Genomic DNA, 19,726 nt, shown 5'->3' with positions numbered 1-19,726 from the left:
AGTGACGTCAGCCAGCAGCAGGCTTTAGATTGAGGTCAGCTGAAAAAGGGTCAGAACTAAGTGCACTCCTGTGACCCAAAGGAGAAATAGGGCCAAAAGAGCTTTGGCCCTACTTCTCCTTAAACCAGACGGAGCTATTAGGAAAAGTGGTGGAGGCGGCTTACATCTGGAGCTTTTTATCTGAGGGAAGCAAGTAGTAGATACAAGAAGACAGTATTCTATATAAAAAAGCACTTGCTGAGCTTCTAAGCTTTAAGAGGTTATGTGATTCTGGTGAGCGATTCATTTCAGTGGGGTGAAGGCACTTGAGCACTAATGACAGGCACTAAAGGAATGTGAACAATTATGTGGCGTAATTTTTCACTTTATTCATTGGAATGTTATATACGGACTTGATATCAAAGTGATTGTTATTATTGTCACTATAAGGTGTACTTTAATCACCAAGATTATTTTGCACATATTTAAGAAATTGACACAGACTTTTTTGCAAAAAAGGTATTTATAAGGGTGTACATATTTATAAATGCATGTTAACTTTACAGGGTGTTTGCATTTTAAAGCACTGCTATTTTCTTTATTATTATACATTTTTATTTTTTACCAAAACAAATGGATATTCGAAATGTGTCTGTATGCACTAAAGTTCATTTAATTGCATTTTATTCTGAAAATTTGCGTTTGGTAAACAGCTATGCAAATATCGTGTAATCCAAAAAAATTACAGCAGCCGCCAATTTATTCTCAAGGGCCTCTGCTTTCAGAAAAAAATATTATGTTTTCGGGTTCTAGGTAATTTTCTAGCAAAAAATTCTGATTTTAACATGTGAAAAAAAAAAAAATTGGCCCAGCAGATAAAAGGTTAATGGACATCTTTTAATAGATAATTTTTTTAAGGGTATGAAAATTACTTTCCACCATTTGCTGCTCCCAGTTACATTAAAACTATTGTCCTCTCGTACGTTCCTTTCGACTTTTACTGCTAGAGTGTCATCAATTGCCTTTCTCCTGTGTGCCTCTTATGTTATAAATTCAGTGTTCACCTTAAGGCTCCAGTCACACCTGAGCATATTGTTGTCAGGCATTTTTTTCGGGCTTTTTTTGGGGGGCGTTTTTACAGACGTTTTTCCAGGCGTTTAGAGGAAGACATTGACATCTAACAAAAACGCTTGTGATCTGCCAAAAAAGAAGCTCATGTACTTTTTTGCGCTTCAGTCGTTTTGCTCCAGGCAACAAAACGCTCATATGTGAACAGGGGCCATTGAAACTAATGGGATTTTGCTTGTTGGGCATTTTGAGACTTCAGAGATGAGCGTTTTATGAGCTGAAATATGCTCAGGTGTGAACAGGGCCTTAAGGAAAACAAACTAAAATAAATGCACATATTTTTGCAGAAGAAAAAAAAATGTACATGTATTATTTTATCCTACAGAAGCCTGCAAAGTATTGCACCCACGATCAGTGGATCAAGGATGTAATGTCAGGCTCCTCCACACTTTACTACAATTTTCTGCCTGTACCTCCGTTTGGGCTTTCAGTTGGAAAGTTAAAAGGAAGAGCAAATGGCCTAAGAACGAGATGATCAGTGCGCTTATAGTCCATTGAGAACTATAAGCCATCTGCCGCTGTAGAAGATGGGACTTGTAGTTTTTTCATTCACAGATCCCTGCTTGTGCAGGGTTCCACACAGCCACACCAATTTTAAACACAACAGCGGCTGCGGGGGACGAGAGGAGGGGGGGGGGTACTGGAACATGTTACATATTACTAACCAATAGTAATCAGTGCAGTCACCTAAACATTGGGAATAATACACAATAAATTCAATGCAAATAAATACAAAAAAGCCACTAGTTGCTGCTCCAAGACCATGGTGATTTCACTGCACTCCTCAAAATTCACTTTACCTTTTATGATGTAGCGCAACTTATAAAACAATAGAGAATAAAAACAAAAAATTTCATAAAAACACCAAATAGTGCACACATTGTTTGCGCTTCAATGAAAGTCCAAAAACATTTTCAGTGCCTCCATCCACTGGTGAAACTGATGTTTCCACTTATCTTCACACTAGAGATTACCCAATTTGCTTCCTGTGAATGGTATATGCTCGCCTCAGTCAGTATTTGACCCCAACTGTAAATCAAGGTTTATAGCGTTTTTGCCCCCTTATGCGCTATACACCAGATGGCTCCTCAAGATCTTCCTCTTCTCCCGTCTCACTAAACGTAGGCATTCACCCGTGCAAAAAAAAATTGGGACCAATAGTGCTCTCCATATGTTTAAAACCATTGAACATAAAACTCTAAAAACTACACTTGTAAGTGTACATAAAGTGCCATGTACAACACATTATATAAATCTTGGCAGCATCCCTCTCGCTACAGACTCTGCTGACTGCAAATGGCCGCCGTATCACGTCACTGACTTAGCTCTGCCCCTATACGAGTTATGCCTGATACACAGATTTCCCCTATAGGACCTCCTACTGAAGAGGTCTGTGAATCAGGGGTAACGCATATATTGTTTGTGGACTTTTGTTGAAGCACAAACAATTGTGTGGACTATCAGTCTTTATGTTATTTTGAGTTTTAAATCTTTCCTTGTATAAGTTGTGCTACATCATAAAGGGTAAAGTGAATGTTAAATATTTCCCTCTAAATGTGGGTGTAACATGTTTCTAAAGGTGCACTAAGCCTTTAAGTAAGCCTGCTACACTGATCTAGCTTCTGTGACGTATGACACAGCTAACGTTCCAAATTGATGATTGGATATATAGAAAAAAAATATGAATAAAGATTCACCTACCAAGACTTCTTCACGCAGCTGTCCTAATGGCACTGAAAGTTGGCTCAATGCTTTATCCATTCCAACCTGATAATTGAAAGTAAAAAGGACACCTTAAAAACCTGGTCAGAAAACAGGAGTATTTTTCTAAAAAAATAAAAATCATGTTTGACTAGTCATATTTCATAGGCTGGTCATGGAAGGGGTAACATGTCAAGAATGAAAAGGTAAGGAGATTTCTTCTAGCCCTTACATAAACTGAACAAGTGTTAGAATCCATTATATTCCTTACTTGATGCCGACAGTAACGCAGAAGCAGAAGAGTGAAGGATTGGTACTCGCCTATAGGGGAAAAAATCCCTTTCATTGCCTGCAGTGCTCATCGTTGCTTTCTCTAGCAGTACAGAAAAGATAAAAAAAAAAAAAAAGTGTCTTCTTGGAACACATGCCACGTTGTTAATCACCATTTGTTTGTATGACCCATTGTTGTAAGCCGTGATCTCTATTTTTTAATCTTCTTATGTCATTTAGAGATGCATAGTCTCTCTATATATTTTATATTGTTTGTATAAATAAAATTGTTATTTAAAAACCTTACTCGAGTATTAATTGGATGTTTGGTCGCCCGCATAGTCCCACTCCTTAGAGGGTATGTTTGTTGCTATTGATTCTGGCATGATGGCCAAATACATCTTCGAAAAAAAGGGATTTTCAAAAACCTGTAGGAGTCATTTCCTTTGCAAGCTACCCTTGACAAGTGTAATAAATGCTGTCTGTAAAAGACTGATTTTTTTTTAAGGTTCATCGATTTACTCTGTATTACTTAAAGTGAATATAAACCCAAAATGTTTTTTTTTTTTTTAAAGTGGGTGTTTGAAGCTTTGTCAGGTTGTCATTGCTGCCTGAATATCATGCTCTTTATTTGTCCTGATCACCATTGTCATCGGAAATGAGAAGTAAAATATAGAATTTGTCCCCAGAACAGAAACAGAGTCAGTCTTTCAATGGGGATACTTTTTCCTAATGGCAAAATGTCTGAGAAAGATACTAACCCACTTTAGAGAGTTCGGTTTTAATTTTTCAAAAAAATATATAAAACCCACATACACAACTAAAAGGGGTCTCTGTTTTACCGAACAGTAAAAAAAAAAGTTCTGGCTTCAGATTTAGCTTAAAGTATATCTAAATCCATCTTTAGACGATCCCTGAAAACCCTTTTCTTTAAAGAAGCCTATCCGGCTACTAACTAATACACTTTCACTTTCTCCATCAGCTCATCCCCCACACAGCTATTACCTTTTGTATCAATTGACCCTCCCTCTTAGATTGCAAGCTCTAACGAGCAGGGCCCTCTGATTCCGCTTGTTCCAAATTGTATTGTAACTGTAATGTCTGCCTTCATTTTGTTAAAGCGGAGTTCCACCCAAAAGTGGAACTTCCGCTTTAGGGAGTCCTGACCCCCCGACATGCCACATTTGGCATGTCATTTTTTGGGGGGGGGGGGGGGGAGCGGGTACCTAGTTTTGACAGGTACCCGCTCCCACTTCCGCTCGGAGCGCCTCGGCGCCCTGAGCGGAAGTTCTCCTCTCCCCCTCCCTCCCTGCAATCTTCTGGGACACGTCAGAGGTCCCAGAAGATTGCCGGCCAATCACGGCGCGCAGTGCGACTCGCGCATGCGCAGTGGGTACCCGGCTGTGAAGCCGCAAACTGTAACAGCCGGGTGCCCACAGCAGTGATGCCGGCGCCGAGGGAGAGGATCGAGGCTTCCGGCGGCCGCATCGCTGGACCGTTGGACAGGTGAGTAAATGGCTGGAACTCCGCTTTAAGCACTGCGCAAACTGTTGGGGCTATATAAATCCTGTATAATAATAATAAATCCAGTCAGTACATTCTCTAATGATTTTTAACAGATTATTATAATTTTAAATCTTTTTTTCAATCGTCACTGTACCCAATCATGCTCTTGCTCAGTTAGTCCTGCTTCTATACTTAACTGACTATCCAGTTCTGGAAGTAATCTGTTGAAGATTGAAGGCACCTGTAAGTACCATACTGACCTGGCCGATCTGTGCTCTACTGAAATTTGCTGGACATTTTTTTTTTAATAGAAATTTTTTTTTTTTTTTTTTGCACAAGGGCATCTATAAAAGTGAATATGTTGATTTCAAAAAATGTAGGATTCAGTTTTTTTTTTTTTTTTTTTTTTACAGTAATTTAAAGAAAATATACACATGAAGGTTATGGTGAAAAGAAACTAAAACTGAATGCTCTTCATGGTTATACTTCCTAGTTGGTTCCCCAAGCCCTACTCCATGCACTTTACACATGATGACCAAAAAAACCTGAAAACAGCTGTATGCTGTTCAGAATACCGGGCTCTAAATTAGGCTGCATTAACGTTATACACCTGCAATTCTGGCTGTGCAATTTGGCCATTTAAGGGCATAAAGAAATGATTTGCATGGTGCAGCTCACTGCCCTAAGATGAAGAAAAATCCTGTATTTTTTGGAAAATATAATGGAATGTGACATGTGAATATGTTCTATTCTATGAAGCCTCTACTTTACAGCTGAAAACATTAGAAATAAGGCTCGGTTCACACTTCTGCGATGCGGGAACGCTGTGAATATGCAGCCTGTTCCCGCATCACATCCGCACATCTGGCAGTTCACACTGCCATATGCGATACGCAGGGGGTGTCAATTAAATGTTAACGACACCCCCAGTTTGATCGCATATCGCAGTGCTATCTGCAAGTACGCACAGAATCGGATCGCACAAGTGTGACCCACTGTGCGATCCTATTCTGAGGTGGCTCAAAAAATGCCTCATGTGCGTGTTTGCTGCGGATGCGCTGCAAATTCAGCCATACAAAGTGTATGGCTGAACTCGCATCCGCACAGGGGATCGCATGTAATGAAGGAGCAGTGCGCTCCGAATTACATGCGATCAGCGCATCTGCAATAATGTGAACCGGCCCAACAATGCATCCAAATGCACAACAAGAGCTTGATCTATTCAGTGTTTAGACAAAAAACACAAATGTTTCACTCAAAGGACAAGGTCATAATATGAATAAATCACCCAGCCCCCTAATTGTATCAGGCATAGTTAGTGTTATTAAACCCAGGACCCTGCATTCACTATATCTGGTCTCCCACAGTACACAGACATGCAACACTTTTAGGCCTCTTTCACACGGAGCGGACCGTATTGCGATCCGCTCCGGCACTTTTTTTTTTTTTTTTTTTTTTACGGACATCCGGTCTGTATATGCGCATATCATCCCATCCGTTTGCGGATGATATACGGACATAATTTATGTCTATGGGATTGCGGATGTCAGCGGATGACACCACTGACATCCGATTTTTTAAACGGAAGAAAAATAGGGTTCTGTCCAAAAAACGGAACTGAACTGAAAGGATGCCAATCGGATGTCAGCGGATGGTTATCCGCTGACATCCGCAATCCCATTGACATGCATTATGTCCGTATATCATCCGCAAACGGATGGGGTGATATACGGACATACGGTGAACGCCCGTGTAAGAGGCCTTAGTAAATATAAACTGCTAAACACCTGTTCTCATCAGCAATACATAGCAGTCTTGTGACTTCTATTAGTATCCAGCAAAGCACCAGTTAAAGCTTGTAGGAGGAGTATTCATTCTCTTCTGACTGTCCTATGAGGCTGCAGGACCCCTGGACAGTGTTGATTGGCCCTGTGCTAATAACATGCACTCTCCCAAGAAAAACAAAAAACTCTCTAGCAATACACGCCAAACAGCATGTGCAGCTTGTCCCCTAGCCTCTGTTCTATCAGGAGATGGATTGGGGACAGTGGAAGAAGGGGAGGATCAAATATCCTTTTTACACAATGCAGAGGATTAACCCCTTAGGTTGCAAAGCAAGCATAACAAGCATGCTTTACTAAATATACCGACTGATTATACTGTTGTGGGTTTAGTAACACTTTAAATACTTACCTTCACCCTGTCTGATTTCTTGAGTGCACAGCATTGCCTGACATCACACAGCCTTGGCATCCAAAACATCCCTTTTGTTTTCTTTGTCTATTGAGCTTGCTCGCAATGTCCCCATTCACTCCTATGCATAAGTCCATACTAATGGCAGCCCCCAGCCATTTGGTAGAGGAAAACAGACCATTCATAGGGAGGGCTACACAGTCAAGCACTGGCTGTAGGCCAGACAGAGCATCAGTATGCACCTTAGATTGTAATCTCCTTGAGGGCAGGGACTGATGTTAATGTAAAATATATACATGTAATGCGCTGCGTAAATTGACAGTTTACCTGGAATAAATAAAATAAATAAATCTGCCCTCCTGCTTATATTGTATCAATAGATTGGACATCACTAGCTAGATCCTGTCCCCTGACAAAGTCTATTATGACGAAACACATTGAGCAGAACCTAGCTGTGACATCATTACTCCTGAAGGTCCTAATGCGGCAGTGCTTACACACTGGTCTACTTTTTCTATGCAGGATGATTTTTAGAAAAAAACAAATTTTTTCCAAACAGTATAACACTATTTGGCCTCCGTTTTGTTCCCATGTTTACGTTTGCTTAGTCCGAGATGGTTATCTGTATCATTGTTCCGTGGAAGTGGTATTGGTGTAGAAGGCTGAGGATGCTTGGATTTCCTATGACACAGGCATTTAAGACCTCCTATTAAAGAGGTCAATTCCTCCGGTATGGAATGTGTGCACTTGGTGTGGGAAACTTTAATGGGCATATATATATATATATATATATATATATATATATATATATATATATACACACACACACACACACACACACACACACACACACACATATACATACATACACATTTTTTTTTTTTTCATTCAGCATCTGTTATTCCTTTCGGGATTTAATGTATTAATTCCTTTATGGAATTTGCACTAATTTTATGTTGATGCACTGCACTTGTTTAACTTATATATGTGTTTTGATACATGATTTATTTGTGGAAATGTATTCTAGGTCGTGGGTCTTTCACCTTTATACGTTTTCCTAAAGGGATAGCACACCTTTTTTTGCATAATGGTCACTAATGATTCATAAACCTGTAACTTGGCAATAAGTACCTGGCCACACCTAGCTCTGCCCACGGCATTCGGAATTAATTCCCACCCACATTGGTGGTTAGTGACCAGAGAAGAAATATGAACACAGGCCCCCAGGGAGCTCTGCCTGTTACGGATAGTGTGCAAAGTGCCCAGGTTGCTGCTGCGATTAGAACTCTCCTGTCACTGTCCCTCCATGCTGAACACAGCCCTCCTCCTCCACTTCCTCCTATGAAATGCCTCCCAGCTTCATACACCTTACCTTTGTCTGCTGCCACTTCTCTCCACAAAGTGGAACTTTAGTCAGAAAATTAAGTCCTGCTAGATCACTTCAGGCTGGCCTCTTTTGCAGGTAAATCTATGTAAAACTAAAACTTTAAAAATAAGTGTCTATACGGTTTAAAATTAAAGTAATACACTGTCTCACCCTGCTCTGCACATGCTCAGTTGCTCTTCATTTTTAGGCACTGCTGAGTTTGTAGCGGCTGATCTGCTGACAGCCCTAAAACGGAATTAAACCCTCCTATCCTTTACAGCCATGGAAGCTGCTTTTGTTTGATCTGCAACTGCCACAGTGCTGCACATGTGATCAGTTATGACAACAGTCATTTGATGGCTTGACTTTTTGGTTGAGGAAACAAGCAAATGCGACAGTTAGTAATCCCGGCATTTCAGGAATTTAACCGTTTATGAAACCATCAATGGGTTTAGTTCTACTTTAGGATTTAATGCTGTTCAGGATTAAAAAAAAAATGACAGCCTCCAGCAAGAACAAACAGGAGCAATGCTACAGGTAATTTACAGCACACATTAACTTTTGTAGCATTATTATTATTATCGTGGAATGTATGTTTATTGCTAAAGGGACATTATTCTTTTCATCAAGTACACAATGGTAAAATTCCGCTTTAAGCCACTTTTCACCCACCTCGAATTCCCTCAACTGCAGTGCAGACATATTCGCAAACCCACTACCTGCTCACCGAGGCCTGGTCATATGCAGGACTCTAGCATAATTCTCTTACAGTACTGACATATGCTTCCTTTACCAAGCAAAGATGTGCAAAAAGACAGAACTACCAGAAGCCGCAGGCCATCAGTTCAGCACCATTAGTTTAGACTGGATCACACAATCCCTTTTACCCAGCAAACTTTAACTATGCCCGCTACAGTCAGGGTTTTATTTAAAAAACAACTTCACTAAAAACATGATAAAACATTTGAAACAAAGTCTTACCAGGTTAGTTGATAAGTTTACAAAGTCTGCATAGTCCTTATTGATGAGCTCCACCATTGCAGTCTTAAGAAGTCTGTAATAAATTTCTAGATCATCTCGAAGAGTCTCCAACTGCACACGCTTTCTGCATTCTGACACAAACTGGTCCACATCAAACGAGTCCTTTGGAGAAGAAATAAAAGTCAACAGTCAAACAAGAAAAGCAGCTATGTTTAATCCGGATAGATCAGTTGGCTACAATGAAAGTTGAATACGCAAGTCTAAATCACTAGAGCCATGCTGATACAATTGTTTGACCTGTCTATATGGATCATTCTAACTCACTCATCTATCAATAGTGGATGCAGGAGCTAAACACACAAGGGGGGCAGGGGGGCAGGGGGAGGTGGAATGTGGGTTTACTCCTACAGACAAAGGCTCCACCAAAAAGAGAGGCTGGAGGACCAAAGCCCACACCTCCTACCAGCTCTGGCTGACAGTAGTACTGACACTGATGTCACTTAACCTGTCACTAGGGATACACCGAAACGAAAATTGTGGACCGAAACCGAAAATGCAGGATGCCCTTGGCCGAAAACCGAAACCGAAAATTACTTTTTCCCCCAAATAATTTTAAAATGGATAGAAGAGGGGCATACACCAAAGACAGGCAGCGGCGCACACCTGTCGCTGCCACCCTGTCACAGTATATGTACTGTGATGGGTTGGCAAGTGGTTAATTTAATTACCAATGGTATTTGTATTATGCAGCATGAGGGGGGGTTAATGTATTGTCACTGCTGGTCACTGATGCATTAGTGACCGACCAGTGGCAGTTAATTAACCCCTTTGTGATGCATTAGTGCAACCAGTATCAGTGTTAATTAACACTGGTTGCACTAATGCAGCACAAAGGGGTTAATTAACTGCCACTGGTTGGTCACTAATGCATCAGTGACCAGCAGTGACAATACATTAAACCCCTCATGCTGCATAATTAATACTAATACCATTTGTAAGCTTGCCTCGGCCTCCCCCCCTCCCCCCCCCTCAGCGTTCCTCTCGTCAGTACACCCCCCCCCCCGCCTCAGCGTCCTCTCCTACTCACTCAGCTCCTCTGGTGTCCTTCATTCAAAAGGCGCGTCTCTGGCCGGCGGCCCGCCTCCCGGTGATGTCACTACTACTACAATCTGTGTATGAATGAAGTGACATACCGGGCGGGAGCGGCCGCTAATAACTGTAACTATGTGAGCGCTTCACTTCCCTATCAGAGGAGATACCCGCCTGATAGGGAAGTGAAGCGCTCATATAGTTACAGTTATTAGCGGCCGCTCCCCCCGCCCGGTATGTCAGTTCAGTTCATTCATGCACATCGTCCGCTGACAGGGAAGTGAAGTGAAGCTCTCACATAGTTACAGATATTAGCGGCCGCTCACCCGCCCGGTCTGTTAGTTCATTCATGCACAGATCATAGTAGTAGGGACATCATTGAGAGGCGGGCTGCCAGCTAGAGGCGCCTCTTTTCAAACCTGCGATGCGCCCTCCTCCTTCCTCACGGCGGCCATTAATTTCGGCATTTTTAACCCATTTTCGGCCGAAATGGGATAGGCTCGTTTTCGGCCGAAAATTTCGGTGCATCCCTACCTGTCACCCTATCTGCAGCAGGGGAGGAGGAAATCTCCCAGTGTTTTATATACCAGTAAGGCCTCATGCACACTAGGCTCTTCTGAACACTTTTCTCCTGACATGAGAAATGCCACATTTTTCAAATGTGTTTAGGTGCATCAAGCATTAAGGGTTATTTCATTGGCCAGAATATTACAGTGGTTGTAAAGGCAGAAATGTTTCTGTATCTTAAAGCATTCTATGCATTAAGCTAGAGCTGCACGATTAATCGTTAAAGAATCGCGTTCTCGATTCACCCCCTTACGATCTTAAAATTGCATGTCCTCGATTCTTACAGAGACGTTCTCTGCTCACTTACAGCTGTCAAAAAAAAAAAAAAAAAGAGCCCTGGCAAATGTTTATCAACATTGTTAGGGCTGCTAAGATAACTATAAAACACAATGTTTTACAATGTATCTTTTTGTTCTTTAAGATCAAAGGAATGAACTTCCATCTGCAAGTGAGGGCAGTTTAACCTCCTAAAGACACAGGGTCCTTTCACACGGGGCGGACCGTTTTTTTGATCCGCTCCGGCAGTTTTTTTCTTTTTTATGGACATGGATGACACTTGTGTCATCCGGTCTGTATGTCCGTTTATCATCCCATCCGTTTGCGGATGATAAATGGAGATAATGCATGTCAATGGGATTGCGGATGTCAGCAGATGACACCGCTGACATCCGTTTTTGCGTCCGTTCCGTTTTTTTAAACGGAAGAAAAAATAGGGTTCTGTTCCGTTCCAAAAAATGGAACTGATAGGAAAGGACGCAAATCGGATGTCAGCGGATGGTCATCTGCTGACATCTGCAATCCCATTGACATGCAATATGTCCGTTTTTCATCCGCAAATGGATGGGATGAAAAAACGGACATACGGACGCCCGTGTGAAAGGAACCTAAGCCTTTTTCTGACACTTGCTGCTTACAAGTTAAAATCAGTATTTTTTTGCTAGAAAATTACTTGGAACCCCCAAACATTATAAATATTTTTTTTTTAGCAGACCCTAGAGAATAAAATGGTGGTCGTTGCAATCTTTTAAGTCACACTGTATTTGCACAGAAGTCTTTTAACCACAATTTTTTGGGGGAAAAAATACACTTTAATGAATTAAAAAAAAAACAAAAACAGTAAAGTTAGCCCAATTTTTTTTTTTTTATAATGTAAATGATGATGTTACGCTGAGAATCGTTATCTTTATTCTAAGCAAAAAATTGTGATTCTCATTTTTTTAAGAATCGTGCAGCTCTACAGTAAGCTAAAAAGCCGCCTGTGCGCAGTAGCCGCCCCCCCCCTCCCCTCTCAGCCCCCATCTAGATCCAGCGACATTGCAGGAGTGTCTCAGCTGCCAAGGACTCCCCTCCTCATTGGCTGCACCATTGGCTCCACCTGCTGTCAAAGTCAGCCAATGAGGGGAGAGAGAGGGGCGTGGCAGGGCCACGGCTCTGTGCCTGAATGGATGCAGGAAGCTGCTTGCTGTGGGGGCATGCAAGAGGGAGAGACCAGGAACACTGCAGAGAGAGAAGAGGAGGATCCGGGCTGCTCTCTGCAAAACAACTTCACAGAGCAGGTAAGCATAACATGTTTGTTGTTTTTAACAAAAAAAAAAAAAAAGGAGACCTTAGTATCACCTGTTTTTATTCTGCCAATTGCTCAAGTGCTAAATGTGCCTAACTTTTAAGCGCAACAGGTGCTTTTTCTGCCCAAACCGTTCTCCTCTGAACTAGAGCTGCACGATTCTGGCCAAAATGAGAATCACGATTTTTTAGCTTGGAATAAAGATCACGATTCTCTCACGATTCTCTGTGTAACAAAAAAAAATTGGGATAACTTTACTGTTACGTTTTTTTTTTTTTTTATTCATTAAAGTCTATTAATTGCGTTTGAAAGACTGCTGCGCAAATACAGTGTGACATAAAATATTACAACAATCGCCATTTTATTCTCTAGGGTCTCTGCTAAAAAAAATATATAAAATGTTTGGGGGTTCTAAGTACTTTTCTAGCAAAAAAAAATGATTTTAACTTGCAAGCAACAAATGTCAGAAAAAGATCCAGTCTTTAAGAGGTTAAACTTCCTTTCTCCCTGGCAGAGGGAAGGAAAAGATACAAATGTAATCATTTTTGTTTATAGTTACTGGGAGACTTTGCTGATAGCCGTTTGCCAGGAGGCTTTTTTTTTTTTTTTTTTCCACAGCTGTTCTCTGCTATGCAGCTATGCAAAGAATCGGGCATATTTCAGGGTTAGATCGTCAGGAGGGGTGAATCGAGATCGCGATTTTCATACGATTAATCGTGCAGCTCTACTCTGAACGCAATTTTGGATTTTGATGCGCTCAGATTTCTGCCCCTAAACACCTGTGTGCGCATGCAAGCACTTAAAAAGGGTTTTTGACAGCAGCGGCGTGCATGAGACCTAAGACTCCATTCACATTTAGGCGTCTTGGATCACAGACAGAATTGCTGCGATTCTGCCCTCGATTCCTGTGACTTGCAATGGCACCCCAAAACGCGGTGCGATTTTGCCACGATTGTCACTGTAAATCCGTGCAAACAGAATCGCCTGTCACCCAAAAAAAAAGGACAAGAACATCTTTTAGGCGACATCTGTTTGTGTGATTTTACTGCGATTCATCGAGCGACATTTGCGGCCAAATCACACAGCGTTTGGGGTGCCATTGCAAGTCACAGGAACCGCACGGCGTCATGCGATTTGCAATGAATCGGGGTCTCGGGCCAAATCGTGATCCGAGATGCCTATAGGTGAATGAATCATACTAGTCAGTGCCAGTATCTGGGCGAAAACCAGGATCAGCAAACGCATGACAGTCTAGAATTCCTAAATCTCTATTATCCCCAGGAATGTCACCACTCTACAAATACAATGCACTAAGGGCAAAACTGCTATTCAAGCCAATTATCTCTCCCCTTTTTAAGAAGGAATGGTGATCCCTCATCACCATGACAACTGCACAAAAACCGAGCAGACTACTTTTTTTGCGCAGCAAACAATGACAATTCGTTTTCAAGAGAAAATCATGCTTGACAGCATAAGACATTACGTCAGAGAGCCACAACCAAGCAAACCTTCATAAACTCGTCCTTATCGAAACACAAAGTGCTGGGGCTCTGCGGGAGCTGCATCTTTTCCATGGCAAAGGCTCAGGAAACCCACGGAAAACTTAGGCGACGCGGCACTTCCGCCAACCTCTACATGCTCCTGACGTCAGACACGCTTTCACGTCTAAGTTTTGTGTCACAGCACCACCTGGTGGTCGCCAGAAGTGTTGCCTTGTGCTTCAACCTGATAATACTGTAACCTAGCATAAGAAAGGAAGCTGGAGAAGTAGAAAGAGAGGGGATTCTAAGTTTTTAAAAAAAGGCATGGTGGAAAAGTAGAGAGGGGATTCTAACTTTTTAAAGAAGGCATGGTAGAAAAGTAGATAGAGAAGGGAGTCTTGCCTACTGGGCGCCTTTACCCTCTTCCTGCCTATGCCAATTTTAAGCTTTCACTGCTGTCACAGTTTGAATGACCATGCTACATTGTATTTTTTTATCTTTTTGTTCCACACAAATACTGTAGAGCTTTCTTTGGTGGTATTTAATTGACACTTTTTTTTTTTTTTTTTGCTAAATAAACTAAAAAAGGCCGAAAATTAAAAAAGAAAAAAAAAGTTTTTCATAGTTTGTTATAGAAGTTGCAAATGGGTAATTTTTCTCCTTCACTGATGTGCGTTAATGAGGCGCCACTGATGGGTACTGATAGATAGGTTGCACTGATGGGCACTAATGAAGCAGCACTGGTAGGCACTGATGAAGAGGCACTGATGAGGTTGCACTGATAGGCAGCACTGATGGGAACTGATGAGGCAACACTGGCAGGCACTGATGAGGCTGCACTGATAGGCAGCACTGATAGGTAACACTGAAGAGGAAGCACTGACTGGCAGCACTGAGGAGCACTGATTGGCAGCACTGGTGGGATGTGATGAGGCAGCACTGGAAGGAACTGATGAGGAGGCACTGATAAGGCTGCACTGATAGGTAACACTGATGAGGAGGCACTGACTGGCAGCACTGCTGAGCACTGATAGCCAGCAATGGTGGGCACTGATTGTCAGCACTGATGGGAAGTGATGAGGCAGCACTGGTAGGTACTGATGAGGCTGCACTGATAGGCAGCACTGATATGTAACACTGATGAGGAGGCACTGATTTGCAGCACTGGTGGCCACTGATTGGCAGCACTGGTGGCCACTAATGGGCATCACTAGTGGGGCTGCACTGATAAGCAGGAAACTAATAATTGGTGCCCTGATTATCAGTGTAGATGTCCCTTTGACACAAGCTGGTTATTTGTTCTCCTCTCCTAACGCGTGAGGAAAGGTATACCGATAACTGGCTTGTGTTTGCATCGTGATCAGCTGTGATTGGACACAGCTGATCATATGGTAAAGGGCCGATGTCATTGGCCCTTTACACAGATCTTTGAACAGCTGTGTTCTAAGGACAAAGTGATCACAGAGCACGCTGCTGCGATCACGGGAGGATGTCAAAAGACTAGTTAGTTGAGAATTGGTTAAAGAAGGGATGGTAAAGCTAATATTATCTAATAACAAGAGTCATGTGTATTTTTCCTTTAATCTTGGTGTGCTTTGTGCATTTCTTCCAGATCTGTGCAACAGTAAAACTCTGCCTCTGTGCCGGATCTTGCTGTAATACAGGCCTGTGACTGCTGCTCTCTCTCCTTGTGCAGGGTAACTGGTGTTGTATCTGCCCCTCTTCTATAGTTTTCTGCAGGGATCCTTTAGTGTGGGGAGCCTGCTTGGTATCCCCCACAGCTCTGCTTTCTGTGCAGGCTATGTACACCACAGTGATGATGTCACTGCTACTTTTACAAGATAATATCTGGGTTTGTAAAGGCATTTGATGAACATATGTTATAGGGATTGACTGATATCAGTTTTTTGTTGCCGATACCGATATTTTGGCCATCGCATATCGGTATCGGCCGATATGGGCCGATATTTTGTACATTAAAAGTTTTGAAAAATAAAGACAATTTTTGACACAAATCTGGTACTGAACATGTTAATTTTTGTTTAATGTTTAATGGCTGGCTTGCTGGCACCCTGTGGTGGGTGAGTGGCTGGCTGGCACCCTGTGGTGGGTGGCTGGCTGTCTGTCACCCTGTGGTGGGTGGCTGGCTGGCTGGCACCCTATGGTGGATGGCTAGCTGTCTGGCACCCTGTGGTGGGTGGCTGGCTGTCTGGCACCCTGTGGTGGGTGGCTGGCTGTCTGGCACCCTGTGGTGAGTGGCTGGCTGGCTGGCACCCTGTGGTGGGTGGCTGGCTGTCTGGCACCCTGTGGGGGTGGGTGTCTGTCTGTCTGGCACCCTGTGGTGGGTGGCTGGCACCATGTGGTTGGTGGCTGGCTGTCTGGCACCCTGTGGTGGGTGGCTGTGATACACTCCCACGAGACTAGTCCCGACTCCTGACGAGGCTGTCCAAAGCGAGGGAGGCATCCTAAGAAGGCAGAATGACGTCAAGAAAATATCGGCAATATCGGTATCTTCTGGGGGCCGATTTCGATATATCGGGGAAAGTGCATATCGGCCCTCAATATATCGGCCTTGCCGATAATCGGTCGATCCCTAATATGTTACATGTGGTTCGGAAGGAATATATGTAAATGAAAGTTTTTGTGCCCAGAATTCCACTTTAGGCCCCTTTCACATGGGGCTGATCCATTTGAGCGGACACAGCTTGCTTAGCAGGGATCACTCCGTTGATCAGGCGGATGACAGGTCCGTCTCCACTCACTGTGCAGAGATGGACCTGTCAGAGTCCCGCTCTTCTCTATGGGGAGATCGGATGAAAACAGACAGCCTGTACATTTTCATCGGAACCCCATCCAATCCAACCCGCTGGATGGATGGCGAACGTATGGCCATATGTCTGTTTTCAGCAGATCTTGTCGGATCTGATGCCAGGTGGGTGTCAGCAGACACATGTCTGCTGACATCCGCCTCTCTATAGAGATCAATGGGTGGCCTGATCGGGGTGGCCTGAAGAACGAACAGCTGGACCTGATTGGCCTGATTCTGTGAAAGGGGCCTTAAAGTTTAGTTTAGCTATGGCAATTTTTACATTGTAATATCGGTTTAACTTGGACTAATGCAAGTATGCATGTGCTATAAAATCCTTCCACACGCGCATGCGCAGTGTACCTGTCGAGCTGGCTGCGGTGCCGTGTTGCATTGATCTTCAGCCAGCCCCAGGGCAGGGGGACTTGCTGTTGCCCATAGTGCCCTGTGTGGCCACACAGCTTGCACACCCCAAAGGCCGGCCCTGGGTGCAGGAACGTGCCCTGCTGTTAAAAATTCAATACAAACTTGAAATCGCATGTACTTGTCATACAAGTGCAGCAAAATTGGGCCTTGATTGTTGGTGGTGCCTGAACAATGCAACCCCTGATGGTTACTCTTGCTGGGCGCAGGAACGAGCCCTGCTGTTAAAAATTGGATACGAAATCGCATGTACTTGTCATACAGGTGCAGAAAAATTGGGTCTTGGTTGTTGGTGGTGCCTGAACACCGCAACTCCCTTGAAGTTACTCGTGTTGGGCACAGGAACGGTCCCTGTTATTAAAAATACCATACAAATTTGAATTTGCATGTACTTGTCATACAGGTGCAGAAAAATTGAGCCTTGGTTGTTGGTGGTGCCTGAACCACGCAACTCCCTTGAAGTTACTCGTGTTGGGCACAGAAATGGGCCCTGCTGTTAAAAATTAGATACGAAATTGAAATCGCATGTACTTGTCATACAGGTGCAGAAAAATTGGGCCTTGGTTGTTAGTGGTGCCTGACCACCGCAACCCTTCACAGCTACTCTTAGTGGGCGCAGGAACGGGCCCTGCTGTTAAAAATTTCATACAAATTTGAGATCGCATTTACTTGTCATACAGGTGCAGAAAAATTGGGCCTTGATTGCTGGTGGTGCCTGAACACCGCAACCCCTCGCAGTTACTCTTGCTGGGTGCGGGAGCGGGCCCTGCTGTTGAAAATTCCATACAAATTTGAAATTGCATGTACTTGTCATGCAGGTGCAGAAAAATTGAGCCTTGGTTGTTGGTGATGCCTGAACAACGCAACCCCCTCACAGTTACTCTTGCTGGGCACAGGAACGGGCCCTGCTGTTAAAAATTAGATCCAAAATTGAAATTGCATGTACTTGTCATACAGGTGCAGAAAAATTGGGCCTTGGTTGTTGGTGGTGCCTGAACCACGCAACTCCCTTGAAGTTACTCTTGCTGGGCGCAGGAACAGGCCCTGCTGTTAAAGATTCCATACAAATTTGAAATTGCATGTACTTGACATACAGGTGCAGACAAATTAGGCCTTGGGTGTTGGTGGTGCCTGAACAATGCAACCCCTTGCAGTTACTTTTGCTGGGCGCAGAAATGGGCCCTGCTCTTAAAAATTAGATACGAAATTGAAATTGCATGCACCTGTCATACAAGTGCAGAAAAATTAGGCCTTGGGCGTTGGTGGTGCCCTCAACCAAAAAAATTGTCGGAAACTAGCATTATGAAGATTGAGGAATAGGATAGGCAGCATATGCGGTCTTCAAGTAGATGGCAGACCCTAGAAAATTCAATCAGTTACATCAGGGTCAGGGGCTTGATAGCTGCTGTTGATCCAGGACTGATTCATTCTAATAAAAGTCAGCTGGTCAACAGACGCACTCTTTTGTCCATCACAAAACCCCCAGCAGCACTGAATGTCAGTTCGGAAAGCACACCGGAAGCAGGACAGGCCAGTAGCTCCATTGCACATTGAGCAAGTTCTTGCCAGTGGTCCATCTTCGTGACCCAGTAACCCAGTGGATGCTCAGTTGGAAAGCTCTCCAAGTCTGCTCTTGCCCCTAGATAATTCTGCCCCATATGATGGAGACGATGCCAGTGGTTGCTTAAACCTAACAGCCCTGGGTGCTGAGAACTAAAGAATTGGTTAAAGGCATCGGTCAGCCGGCCGCCTTCTCCACCTCTCCTCCTTTGGCTGAACGTTGCCAGTGTCTGGAAAGGTGTTACACAAATTTTTCATCAAGGCGTCTTCAAGATGTTTCATCATCTGCTCCCTCTGCGAAGGCAGGATGAGCTCTGCAACTTTTCCCTTGTATCGTGAATCAAGAAGGGTTGCCAACCAGTAAGATTCCCTTGATACGACAAATCCTTTGGTCCTTTTGCAGGCTTTGCAAAATCAGGGAGCCCATGCAGTGTAAGTTTGAGGAGGCATTAGATTTTGAGTCCTCTGGGTCACTGAGGATGACATAGCCAGGAGCAACCTCTCGCCAGCCAGGTAAAACTCCTGGGTTTTCTGGGGAATGACAACCATCCCTTGAAGACTGCTGTATGTTATCCTCTACATCCATGCTGCCACAGACCTCCTCCTCTTCCTCCTCTTGCTCTTGTGTGTTTTGTCACTCTGCAGGAATGACATCTGCATAAAGAGGGCCTCGTGAGGAAAGGAAGTCCTCCTCTTCCTCCCGCTGTTCTGCCTCAAGTGCCCTGTCCATGATTCCATGAAGTGTGTGCTCCAACAGTAAGACTAGAAGGATAGTGTGACTGATGCATGCATTGTCACAGCTCACCATCCTTGTGGCCTCCTCAAATGGTGACAGGACAGTGCATGCATCCTTTATCAGCAGTCACTGGCATGGAAAAAGAAGCCAAGCTCCCCTGAGCCATTCCTTGTGCCACACTCACACAGGTACTCATTGATGGCCTTCTGCTGTGTGTGTTGCATTTCGCCTGGTGGGCATGTCACAAATGAGGCGGTTGACGGGCAGGTTGAATTCCCCTTGAATATTAGATAGCCGAGCACTGGCATTGTAAGACCGCTGGAACTGGCCATAGACTTTTCTGGCCTGCCTCAGAAGATCTTGTAAGCCCGGATAC

The 19,726-nt window shown here is 43.5% G+C and overlaps 1 protein-coding gene across 1 annotated transcript in view; it reads right to left on the bottom strand.

The window, feature by feature from the left end:
* COG2 (component of oligomeric golgi complex 2) overlaps positions 1-13,980 on the bottom strand; it is a 216,650-nt gene extending 202,670 nt beyond the window's left edge. Inside the window, exons 1-3 of the mRNA XM_082251217.1 lie at positions 13,853-13,980; positions 9,125-9,286; positions 2,809-2,874 (exon numbers count right to left, since the gene is read on the bottom strand). Of these exons, the coding sequence (XP_082107343.1) occupies positions 2,809-2,874; positions 9,125-9,286; positions 13,853-13,918 (294 nt within the window). The 5' untranslated portion in view covers positions 13,919-13,980. The remainder of the gene's footprint in view (positions 1-2,808; positions 2,875-9,124; positions 9,287-13,852) is intronic.
* Between the last annotated feature and the right edge of the window lie 5,746 nt (positions 13,981-19,726).

The sequence above is a fragment of the Pelophylax lessonae genome, assembly GCF_965119305.1.
Source record: "Pelophylax lessonae genome assembly, chromosome: 3".
Lineage (NCBI taxonomy): Eukaryota > Metazoa > Chordata > Amphibia > Anura > Ranidae > Pelophylax > Pelophylax lessonae.
The sequence above is the reverse complement of the archived record's forward strand: the minus strand, read 5'-3'. Positions and strand labels throughout refer to the sequence as shown.